The sequence below is a fragment of the Papilio xuthus genome, unplaced genomic scaffold (assembly GCF_000836235.2).
Source record: "Papilio xuthus unplaced genomic scaffold, Pxut_1.1 DF827756.1, whole genome shotgun sequence".
Lineage (NCBI taxonomy): Eukaryota > Metazoa > Arthropoda > Insecta > Lepidoptera > Papilionidae > Papilio > Papilio xuthus.
In genome coordinates this window covers 295,551-307,856 of record NW_013530893.1, presented here as the reverse complement: position 1 = coordinate 307,856, position 12,306 = coordinate 295,551, and the positions used below count along the sequence as shown (strand labels likewise).

Genomic DNA, 12,306 nt, shown 5'->3' with positions numbered 1-12,306 from the left:
TTGATTAGCTTAAAAATACAATGAGTTTCTTATACCCAAACCATTTAGAATATAAGTTAGGGTTGTCTAATCGCAGTAACTTTCGACTTCAGTTCGTTAGCTTCAATAAAACGTAGTCCTTAAAATCAATTACTTTTGATTTGAAAATTATTTAATAAAAACATTGGTTTGTTTACGATCAGCGATTGAAGTATGTGACAGATGACAGAAAAACTTTTTTCATGGCCTTTATGGCGGGTCGTCACAACCAATCAGAACGCAAAGAATACTCTGCGTTTCGATTTACGACAATTTTTTGTATGTTTAATATTTTATAGAGATAAACTTAAATGGAAGATAGCACAGCCGACACTCTCGTACAAACTAATCGGGTTAAGTATAAAAAACTAAACATCAGTTTGAAAAGTTATAAAGGTTTATAAAGAAACATTACTTTTTACATAAATTACATAACTGATAAAAATCAATAACTATCTATAACAATTCAAAACAACGATTGATTATTTTTAACGTGTATTAAATTGGAAATATGTAGCAATATTAAGCGTGAAGCGTGACAACATTCCTTTCGTCTGAAGCTCAGATTTGTCACGGTAACGCGCTCTATTTCCTTTGCTTTTCAATACATTGTAAAGATCAATCACATCCTTACAGTTGCGCTTACAGAGATATTGAGCAACATACGTCTTACGTAAAATTGGTTGAGAAAGTTACTAAACACGCTACAGCTAAAAGTATAAAGTATTTACCGTTCCAAAGCAAGACCTAAACTGTGGAAAAAGAGTTTACGCTTTTCTAGTAATTATTATTTATATAAAGGCTTCAACGCATAAAATTAGGAATTACTATATGGCAGATTTAACATGCGTGTGTAACTAATTGCGCAGAAATGTTATTATAATTAGCCTTTAAACACGATAATGACCTGGTATATGATGGGAATAATTTAAAGGATTTTTTTTCTTTTTCCGCAAATTTATTTTATACAGTCGAGTATATACATGATAAATTATCAAGAAATTCCAACGCCGAGTTATAGTCCTTTTCAAATATCTTGGTGGCCAAAAAGCATTGGCGCGCTGCGCAGCCCTCACATTGCATCTGGTTGCCTCACCTAAAATTGTGTTCTGACTTCCGCGAAGTTGGAGCCGTTAAAATATCCGAAAACTATTATACGTGTTGTCACTGTGCGTAATATAATTCAATTTATATTCTTTCTAGTTGGACGTAAAGAAGACGACTTCAAAGATTGTTCTGCACGCCCAGGAGTATACAGTAGCGGAGGATAAAGTGGTATTTCATGGAGCTGGTGACTTACCAGCCGTTACTTCTGTCAAACTCAATGATACATACAACTTCCTTACACTGACCTTGAACAAGGAACTTGTAGAAGGTTCTAGCTACCGCCTGCAGATACCCTTCTACGGCAATTTGAAGATCGGACTTGATGGTGTTTATATCAGTACATATGTAAATAAGAAGACTAAGCTTAGAGAGTGAGTTCTTACATCTGACTTTTTTCTTTTTAATGGTTAACAGTATTTTGTATCAGACGTCAACACGTACTTTGGGTCGCACTTGCTCGAAGATAGCGAAAGAATAAGCATCGAAAGATAGTAGCGATATTGGTAATTTCATTGCCATTTTGAAGGTCTATTCAACTATTCTCGCACAGTAGACCACCACATTGAAAGTTTCTTTCTCTCTTATAGAATGTTCTAGAAAGACTCTAAAATATATATCTAAATATGTATGCTTGCAGGTACTTGATAGCGACTCAATTCGAAGCGATATCAGCACGCAAAGGATTCCCGTGCTTCGACGAACCAATATACAAGGCGACGTTCCGACTGAACATCGGTCATCATGAGGAGTTCACTGCAGTCTCCAACATGCCCTTGTTTAATACTACTAAAGACAAGTGAGTTCCCAATTATAATCGTATATTCAAACAAGGATATCTGACTCAGTGAGAGGCGCTGCTATCGCGGTTGGTGTCAATAAAACCTACTTAGACATATAAAATGATATGACAGTTACAGTAAAAAAAGAGAATCTTAACTGATATATAAACACGGCTGAACACTCACGTATATACGTCCGGTGGCGGCACCGACTAGTTTCGAGCCCATCGGGGGCCCTTCATCAGGATGAGTGGCACTGGTATTATTTCGCGGACGCGGCCCTCAGCTCACTGCGCGCCTGCGCTCTTAGGGCGTGTCTTGAGGGGGCGGGGGCCGCGGGTTGCGCCGGCGTCGTCGACGATGTTGATACCAAAGCGTCGGTGGTGTTGTTGTTGAAGTTTCTGGTGGGCTCGAAACTAGTCGGTGCCGCCACCGGACGTATATACGTGAGTGTTCAGCCGTGTTTATATATCAGTTTAGTATAATGTCTCACGAAAGTTTGAATAATTTAAAAGAGAATCTTGTGACATTTTTTGTCGTCTGAGGGGCGCTAGTGTGCTGTCATAATTTAGTTTGACTACTGCCCGCCGATTCAGTTTTGTGGGTGTATACTTCAACGGTGGCAGAGTTCGGAAGAATAGTCCGCTGACTCCTTGCCACGACTACACACAAAACAAGCCTCAAATACGAAGTGTTTTCGTGTAAATATCCCTCGCATAACTTTTAACTTCCATCTTTACAGTGCCCTTGAAGATGTTTGGTCTTGGGAAACAATTGCAAAGAAATTTAGGTGAGTAGAAAATATTTGAAATATAAAGTTTTGTGACGATGCAAGATCACCACACATATTTGATGCTTTTATTAACACTTTAACTTTGCAATATATTTAGGAAGGACCGCGCTCATTTCGTATGGGACCAGTTTGAGAATTCGGTCCCGATGTCCACATACCTGGTCGCGTTCGTGGTGTCACAGTTTTCGTACGTGGAGAGTCCGCCAGAGCTCGCTAACACCAAGTTCAGGATCTGGGCTCGGAGCGATGCTATTGATCAGGTAACTAAGTTATAAATGTTTAATCGAATGGTAGTTTATACTTACTCTTCTGAATTATATTCATATTCAGTTTCAAAAGAAATAGTTTTAATCTGTGGCAAATGTCAAAGTGACATTAGATTTCTCCTGTCAGTGTCATTTTGACTTGTAGGCACACGTCATAGACAAAATTATTTTATGATTGTAAAATTGATACTGATTTTATATTTAACGGGGTAAAAGAAAAAATGCAAGTAAAACTTTTAATTGCAAATGTCAAAATTAAAAAGCTTAAATGGCAACGAAGCCCTTCGCCATTGGCTGAAAACTACCGTTACCATGGCAACCATACATATGTGCTGCTATTGGCTTGCAATTTTTATCCCTTTCTATCACGGCATGAATATATATAGCCTAAATTGTGTATTACATTTATTATGATCAGACCGCGTACGCCGCAAACCTGGGCCCCCGCGTGTTGTCGCACTTCGAGCGTTGGTTCAACGTGTCGTTCCCGCTGCCGAAGCAGGACATGATCGCCATCCCGGACTTCAGCGCCGGCGCCATGGAGAACTGGGGCCTCGTCACTTACAGGGAGACTGCGCTGCTCTACGACAACCAGCAGTCCTCCTTCCTCAACAAGGAGAGGGTCGCTGAGGTGAGCTGCTGGGACCCTGTCTGTTTATTGTGGAACTGACTTAAGCTGAAATGCGTAGTTATGAGCTCGAATTATACTGAGCAAATGCTTAGCAAAGTCAGCCACCAAAACGATAACTGTTGTACTGAATACTTACACAAATTTGCCGTATAATTTACTAACAAAAAAATGGAAAACATGTTTTTTCATTTCAAGTTTCAAAATTTATAAGTTTAAATTTTATTATTTTTTTATTTATGATAAAATATCTTATAGCAGGAAAAAAAAATGAAACTTATTTTGTGGTACCTTATTTAATGATTAAACACGGGCGGGTTTTAACATTTCTGGCACCCTGGTGTCGATTTTTGCGGGGGTCTTTTATTGGTGTAAAGAGAAATCGTCCAAAGATAGGGTTTCTTAGGGGTCTCATCAGGCGCTCGTTTATGTCCGGCGCCCTTAGCGGTTGCCCTACCTAACGCCGCTACTGATAAAACTTATCCAGATCGAAGTAACGAGGAAGAGTGTCTGCAGGTGATAGCTCACGAGCTGGCGCACCAGTGGTTCGGCAACCTGGTGACGATGAAGTGGTGGTCGGACCTGTGGCTGAACGAGGGGTTCGCGACGTACGCGGCGTCGGTGGGCGTGGCGGCGGTGGAGCCCGGCTGGCGCGCAGACCGCAGCTACGCCCTCGACAACATCCTCTCCGTGCTCAGCCTGGACGCGCTCGAGTCCTCGCACCCGGTGCCTGCTGCTGCCTCTACTGCACACTGCACACTGCACAATACCTTACAACCCCAATATCTATCCAATATCTGATCCTATACTTTGAGACAAAAATTATACTTTAATTGCCTTTTAATTTAGTTTTTCGACGTTAACATTTATTGTAAAGTTCTCGTAGTTTGAAGTGAACAGAGACTCCTAAACTTATTTTGTAATTTCCCTTTCAAACTGTTACTGGTTTCGATGAACCTCTTGCTCTTAAATTACAATAAGATGTAAAGTTTCAACTTTATTTCCCGCCATACTTCACATTCGTTATAACAATGTTTTTAGTTTTAAATAATTTATTATAAAATATGCAGGTATCAGTACCGATTGACAACCCGAAGCGTATATCAGAGATCTTCGACGAGATCTCGTACCGCAAAGGCTCCACCATCATCCGCATGATGACCATGTTCCTCGGAGAACACGTCTTCAGGGAGGCCATCAATAAGTAAGTACAGAACTTTATCTGCCGGATTCTTTATCGATAATTGTTCCGGTTTTCCTTATTTTTCATTGATTCTTTTGGTAATATCAGCTCATTTATTTCCCCATTCTCAAGGCCCGAGTTTACTAAGTTAAAAGTGTCGGTGTAACAGGCCACGCTTGTTCAGAGCTGATTGGTTTACTTCGAACTTCTTTCACTTTAAGAAGCAGAAGAACGGCGTGAAGTGAAAAAATTTCAGCATCTCATCTGATGACCGTGTTTCAGTCCGGTATAAAATTTTTATTTGGTCTTTGACAGTGCGGAAGATCTCTTTCTGTCATTTTTCCTCTCTCACTTCATCTTAAGGGTCTTTGGTGATCGATTTTTTTTCTTCGTCTTTTGTGTCCAAGTATTTAGGTATAAGTTTGTGTCACCAGTTACCTGGTGAAGCACTCGTACGGTAACGCGGAGCAGGACGACCTGTGGGCCGAGCTGACAGCCGCCACGCAGCGACACGGCGGCCTCTCCCGCAACGTCACTGTCAAGCAGGTCATGGACACCTGGACCACGCAGACCGGCTACCCGCTCCTCACTGTCACCAGGGACTATACTGACAACTCGCTCACCATCTCACAGGTAACGCGACAAAAATATTCTCTATGGTGACACATTAATTAATACCCGTGTTTTAATATTGCATATTACAATGTTAATGGTAGAAATTTGACATTTTGCACATGGCAACCCTAATATACACATACGTCAACTGTCACATTTCTGTCAAATTTTACGCATTTGATGAGTGGCGCTTGGCTTGATAAGACCAACATGAAGTTTATTAGTCGACCGAGAGGATGATTATGTACGATATTTTATTTGGGAGGCTAAATTTTATAACAAACCATCTGTTCTTCCAACGTTTTAATTTGTAAAGAAATCGTGGGAAAGGAAGTGGATTTGAGTAATGATGGGGAGATACGATGTTTGTGTGGTACAGAAGAGGTACCTGTCTCTGGGCGCGCGGGCGAGCAGCGCGTCGTCGTGGTGGGTGCCGCTGCGCGTGCTGTGCGAGGGGGAGACGCAGACGCAGCAGGAGGCGGGGCCGGTGCAGTGGCTGGCGGCGGGCGAGGGCACGCGCTCCCTGCACCGCTTCGAGCACGGCGCCGCGCCCGACCAGTGGGTCATCTTCAACACTGATATGATCGGTAACATCATCTATCTTCAAACTTTTTTGCTAACACATTTTTTGGAGATATGATTTCTACCTTATTATTTGTAAATACAGCTCCATACCGAGTGAACTATGATCCGCGCAACTGGCAGCTGGTGTCGCGAGCACTGGCGAGCGGACACCGCGCCGTGCCAGTGCTGGCTCGAGTGCAGCTGCTGTCTGACGCGCTGGAGCTGGCCTGGGCCGGTCGGCTCGACTACACCACCGCTCTGCAGTCAGTACTCACACGTAACCGATGTGAAAATTGCAATAGCAATCGCACAGTTACCGTCTATCTCTTTCCCCCCCAGGCTAACGAGCTACCTGCAGAAAGAGACAGACTACCTGCCGCTGTCGACAGGTCTGCGCGCGCTGGCCAAGATCGAGAATGTTCTGAAGCGCACTCCCGACTACGGCGCATTCCAGAAGTTTGTCAGACGACTCATCGGTCAGTTCTCCGTCGTATACAAATAATTTGTATCAAATTTATGATATCTTCCTTCTCTTTCTTATAACGAATTGTGCTCAAACGTGACTCATCTTAAAGCTCGTCTTATTACACGGAGATAATGATTTTGGTTAATATTTAACGTTTATTTTAGTGAGATAGTCGTAGCATTTCGTCTTAGTAAATTCGGTTGTATTATTTTTAAAGTTGACGTGCCTGGTGTCGTATTTCAGGCGAGACATACAATCGCTCCGGAGGTCTCTCCTCCGGCATGATCCTCAATGAAGACGACCTCATCAGCGTTAAAATGCAGGTAAAAAAATATATACAATTAAAATAACTATGGGGTTTAGGAAAGTTGTTCTTCTGTATGTTTGTATGTGTGCAGGTAACTACAAGTAGCTGGGCGTGCCGCATGAAGGTGCCGGGCTGCGAGGAGAACGCTATTGCACTCTTTGACCGCTGGATGGAGTCTCCCAATCCTGATGAGAACAATCCGTGAGTTGTCTTCACACATCATTGTATAGCACAATTAATAATTTGTAGTTTATTTTGTTGTCTCTCTCTCTCTTTCTCTCTCTTCTTCTGCAACTCTTTTGACGTTTTGATGATTTTGTGATTGTGAAAGTTTATGTTGGTTGTATCTGAGACGATAGTTGAATGTGATATGCACGGTCAGCATCCCGCTGGACCTGCGGCGCACGGTGTACTGCGTGGCGCTGTCGCGGGGCTCGGTGCGTCACTGGCGCTTCGCCCTCGAGCGGCGGCGCTCCGCCAACGTGGCGGCGGCGCGCGACCAGCTGCTGCACGCGCTCGCCTGCTCCCGCGACACCTGGATACTGGCGCAGTATGTACTCGCACCACGCCGTACACAACTAACAGTTGCTCTAATCAAATCTTTAATCTTTAAATATTAGTATGAAAATACAAATTTAACGTTTTTTTTATATTTCAAATCTATACTAATATTGTAAAGCGGAAGGTTTGTTTGTTTAATGGCGCTAATCTCAGGAACTACTGGTCCGATTTGAAAAATCCTTTTTTTGTTGGATAGCCCATTTATAGAGACCAATAGGAGCGAAGCTTCAGTGTCTCTCTGTCGCGCAGACAGAGTCGCGGGCGACAGCTAGTGTTCAATAAAGAATTTTGTCAACTTAGCATGCTCGAATTCCGTTATGGTTTTATAAAACAGAAACTATAAAGCAATTTGTTACATTTACTATTTTGCAACCCATCCAGACTCAGTAAACAAATTGTATGACAATATATGTGAATGTATGAGACGTGTATGGGCGCAGATACCTGGAGTGGGCGATAACTGAGGGTTCAGAAGTGCGGCGACAGGACGCGGCGGCGGTGCTGGCCGGCGTCACGCGCTCCACTGTCGGATACTACGTCGCTAAAGACTTCATATACGACCGCATTCAAGATATATACAACGCGTGAGTTACACTACACTCGGCCACAGAGACTTCATACAACTTCAAGTTCACATTCTATGATCTTTGGTCTTCGTTTTTTCCTGGCTCAAAGTGAGCTGCAGTATCGCTTTTCTTAACATTGTGTATTGCAGCGACTTGCTTGACTTGTTCTAAATTAACAATATGTTTTAAAAGTAAAAAAATATGTATAAAGTTTTCCCCATCACAAATTAATGTAATGTAATTATGTTGTCAGGTTCTCTCAGGGACGTCGCATCGGCTTCATCATCAAGACTCTGCTCGACCAGTTCACCACACAGAAGGAACTTGATCAGGTAACACAGTTCCCAACTCGTTTTTTTAATAGTATTTTCAGTAAAATATAAGTATCAGCCAAAATAAAACATTACTGTTTCCCTTCCCGCCCTTTTCTTATAAGAGAAGGATGGAAAGGAAGTGGATTTGACAGACAAGGGGATGCATAAGGGGAAATATTTTTCTCCTCGTCCCCTCCTCCGTCAATTTAAGATAGACAATTCATCGTTAATTGCGAATGTGTATGGGCAACAGTCGCTTCGTCATTTTATCATCATCATCATCAGCTCACTATAGGTCCATACAGAGAGGTTCCGAGTCTATCCCAAGCCACGCTGGTGCAGTACGAGTTGCCCGTTTGCCACTTTATAATATAAAAAAATGAAAACATTAAGCTACAATGATATTAATGAATTGCGTTCAGTTCCTGGTGTGGAAGCAGAAGAACGAGAAGTACCTGGAGGACGCGCGCCTGGCGGTGGAGCAGGGCGTGGAGCGCGCGCGCGTCAACATCGACTGGCTGGCGCGACACCGCCGACACGTCGTCGACCGCCTGCGCGACTTCTCCTCGTAAGACATCTCTCAACTGTCATCTGTCAACTGTCATCTGACATCTGTCATACCTAGTGTTGCCACACGGTGAGATCGTTTTAGTTTTGGTAGTTTTTTGTCTTTTTTTTCTTTGAATTAAATAGAAACGGAATCATCGATATGTTGATAGACAATATTGTGTAGAATGTGTTTGGAAAGAGTTTTGAATGAAAACGGATTTTTTCTTATCTGTGGTTTAACACTTTTGACATCATTAAATCCGTAAAATACTTTATACTCGATTTAACTATTTAAAAACTTAATGATTTTTTGCTTTGTAAATCAACAAATTTCTTACCAAACCATCTAATAGCTACGTAATATTATAAACAATGTTATTTAAATATAGTGATTCAATAGTACATAATATATTTAGTTGTAAAATATATAATAAGCGCTTTTAGATATTATTAATATTAATTGTAAACAATAATAGATGTAATTATGCTTTGATTTTAGACATAACAATCACTTTTTTGCATAATTTACGATATTTAATAAAACAAACTTGGCTTTTCATTTTTTTTTCAATATTCGTTATATTAAATAATTCGTTGGCTTTTACAGTCAACGAAATCTTTTCACATGCATTAATAGTTTAGATGTAGTATAAAACTAAGCATAATACATAATGTTGCTAAGTACATAACACATGTAATATAAGTAGTTAAACTTGGTGCTTTGTTATATAAGTTAATTCACAGTACATATTGAAATTATTTGTTTTATTTTCATACTTTTACCGTAGATTTCCACAGCTCAAAGACTCGTACATATAGTTATTTATTAAGTGGAAGGGAAAAAAATATGTTTTAGGCAGTGAAAATCCACGGCTAGAAGCTAGAATTATTAGTATTATTACAATTCTTATTGTTGATGGTGTAGTATCATGTAGCCTTACATATAAACTATATGTGTAACCATGGACAATTACACCACTTGTTAGTGTAATTTACACAAATTGTCTGTGTAATTTATACAACTTGTCAGTTATTTTTACACATGTCAGTGTAGTTTACACTACTTGTCTGTGTAATGTACATAAAATGTCTGTGTAATTTACACGACCTGTCAGTGTAGTTTACACGACTAGAGTAGATTGTAACTAACGCTACATTTCTGTTAGCTACCGGAGACCGGCTGACCAATGGGAGGACCAATCCATCATGCTATCCATTTACGCTATCCATAACTTGACGAGCATTAGGTCGCCTAATTACGTATACGAAATAGGGAAAAGATGATAATATTATTAATTTGTGACTTAAAACACGTTGTAATTAATTTATTTTTGACATTTTATTGAAAAAAAAACTATCTTATGTTGAAAAAGAAGTAAAGATTATGTAAAAGTTTTATGTATGTTACTTATATACTTATTATTTGTATATGATCAAAATTATCTGTTATCTAGTAGTTCAAGAACAAAATATTTTTAAATGTCACGCTTCTTCTTACTTTTTTTTTGCACTTTACTGTATTTTTAATTTTTTAAGACTAAATAATTACGAATTATCAATACTGCATGTCTATTCTTCTTTAATCTATGATTTATTTTTATTTCTGTACACCTTTTTTCAAATTAAATAATATTGTTATATAGTAATTTATTTATGAACAACCAAGTGATAAATGTTAGGTTATTTTTTTTTTGTCTCAGTTAATATTTAGTGATTTGATTTTTATTTTATTTTATGTTAAACGTTAACTAATTGGATGGTTTCTTGTTTTATATTTTTTAATGTTTTTCATATTTTATTATTATTTATTTTTGTACTTAGTTTTCCGTCCATTTAATTCATAGCACTTGTTAACGTCACAATAAAATAAATGATTGAAATTGATTTATTGTTTTTTTTTCATTTGTGAAGGAGATAAAAAATTACTTTTTTTTTAATTTTATGACCTGGTACCATAGACCTTTAGGTCATATCTTATTTGGAAAATGTTCGTTACTTTGGATTCACTTCACTTCACTTAAATTCGTCAAAAATTACTTTATTTTTTATAGCATCATAGATTAAAAATATTATTTAATGTGTTTATTTCCTTGCAGTGACTTTCCAGAATTGCCATATTATTCTAGTCGTCTGAACAGCGAGGGAATTATTTCGACAGGCAACACTCAAGTTATTATTGTAGTTAATGTAATGTTTGGAATATTGCATAAAACTTATTAAAATGTATATTAAAATCTTTATTATATATAAGGAAATATTTGATATCGAGTTTTGACAGTTTTTCAGATGTTTTAATAACAATTTTATGGCATAATTTTCTTAACCGTTTTTTCGTAGCCTTTTTTCAATTATTAAATAATTTGATTTGATTTGTTGCTTTTAATGCCGTGCCTTACTAAAATCACTAAAGACTAGTGTTGTTAAATCTTACTAATATTATAAATGCGAAAATTTGGATGGATGTTTGTTAGAAGTTATCTCCAAAAGGGCTTCATGGATCTTATTGAAATTTGGCATAGATATAGAACAGAGCCTGGAAGAACATATATGCTAATTTTTTTAATGTTGCATGGATGGAGTTGCGGGCAACAGCTAGTAATACATAAATGGGTTTAGTTTTCCAAATGTCACTTTGTATTGTAAATGACAATACTGAGGGAATTTATCCAAATAAAAAGCTCAGAGTTGTAAGTATAGTCTGGGAAGGCATAGGCCTTATTCGCTTTTCTTTTAGCACCGGATAAATTATTTCTAGATTAAATAGCTATTATATACAAAAATCAATAAACTTGTTAAATATTTTTCTATTGTTTTATTCTTATTATTTGTTCCGTGACGATATCCGGAATCCATCTTGAGTCAAGCACCTGTCTTTCTCACGTTTTTCGTCCTAGCAACTTCCTCTCTTCGACTTCCGGCGCCACTGTCGCCTCGTTTTATCGGTTAGGGTGGCGGCGACCCGCCTGGCGCTCGGCTTTTACCTCATTATAGCGTCGTTTTTCGTATCGTTAACACGTCTAGCAATCATTATTTTAATTTTCATTTAAATAAAACGAAAATTGAATACGTAGTGAAATCCTCTCGTAATGGAAGATGAAATATATTTTGATAAAGAACAAAGTGATGGTGAACACGTATCACGGAAGAGAAGTCGTTCTTCAAGTTCGAGCAGTACATCATCGGAGGACTCTAGTCCGGATAAGAGGAGAAAAAGGCGGTCTAACCATGTAAGTGCACAGTTTGAATTCCTTTCTCAACAAGTGGCTTTTCTAACGAATTTGATTTCGCAAAAACACGGTGAGCCTCAAACGAGTACTTCGTTGATTGCCGAGGTAATAAGTGGATCTAACAATGTTTCAACAAACGAGTTGGGTCTACGCCCACCGCCAAGCACGAGTGATGCAGATAGTCAACAGCTCCAATTGTCAGAGCTATCAACTACGTTAAAAGATCCGCCATTCCCTAAATCTGATGATAAACATTTAGAAAAGATAACTCAATTACAGCGTTTTAAATGTAATGACTGGCATGCAATTCGTTTTTCTGAAGCTCAGAAAAAGTACGTCACTACTCCGGGTTTTATAGAACTC

The 12,306-nt window shown here is 39.0% G+C and overlaps 2 protein-coding genes across 3 annotated transcripts in view; one reads left to right on the top strand and one right to left on the bottom strand.

Annotated features, from left to right (window-relative positions):
• LOC106116354 (KRAB-A domain-containing protein 2-like) overlaps positions 1-171 on the bottom strand; it is a 7,596-nt gene extending 7,425 nt beyond the window's left edge. The window contains exon 1 of the mRNA XM_013310147.1: positions 6-171. The gene's annotated coding sequence lies outside the window, so the exon portion shown is untranslated. The remainder of the gene's footprint in view (positions 1-5) is intronic.
• LOC106116353 (aminopeptidase N) overlaps positions 1-10,959 on the top strand; it is a 20,849-nt gene extending 9,890 nt beyond the window's left edge. Inside the window, exons 2-19 of one of the 2 annotated variants that reach the window (XM_013310145.1) lie at positions 1,222-1,496; positions 1,763-1,921; positions 2,647-2,694; positions 2,795-2,957; positions 3,382-3,594; positions 4,108-4,317; positions 4,662-4,795; positions 5,209-5,407; positions 5,769-5,976; positions 6,057-6,216; positions 6,293-6,429; positions 6,663-6,742; positions 6,818-6,927; positions 7,109-7,276; positions 7,728-7,871; positions 8,107-8,185; positions 8,590-8,735; positions 10,813-10,959. In XM_013310145.1, coding sequence (XP_013165599.1) covers positions 1,222-1,496; positions 1,763-1,921; positions 2,647-2,694; positions 2,795-2,957; positions 3,382-3,594; positions 4,108-4,317; positions 4,662-4,795; positions 5,209-5,407; positions 5,769-5,976; positions 6,057-6,216; positions 6,293-6,429; positions 6,663-6,742; positions 6,818-6,927; positions 7,109-7,276; positions 7,728-7,871; positions 8,107-8,185; positions 8,590-8,735; positions 10,813-10,936 — 2,757 coding nt within the window. In that variant the 3' untranslated portion in view covers positions 10,937-10,959. Of the gene's footprint in view, positions 1-1,221; positions 1,497-1,762; positions 1,922-2,646; positions 2,695-2,794; positions 2,958-3,381; positions 3,595-4,107; positions 4,318-4,661; positions 4,796-5,208; positions 5,408-5,768; positions 5,977-6,056; positions 6,217-6,292; positions 6,430-6,662; positions 6,743-6,817; positions 6,928-7,108; positions 7,277-7,727; positions 7,872-8,106; positions 8,186-8,589; positions 8,736-9,882; positions 10,175-10,812 lie in introns of those variants that run through there. The other variant, XM_013310146.1, reaches the window with a different exon arrangement.
• Positions 10,960-12,306: the final 1,347 nt, after the last annotated feature.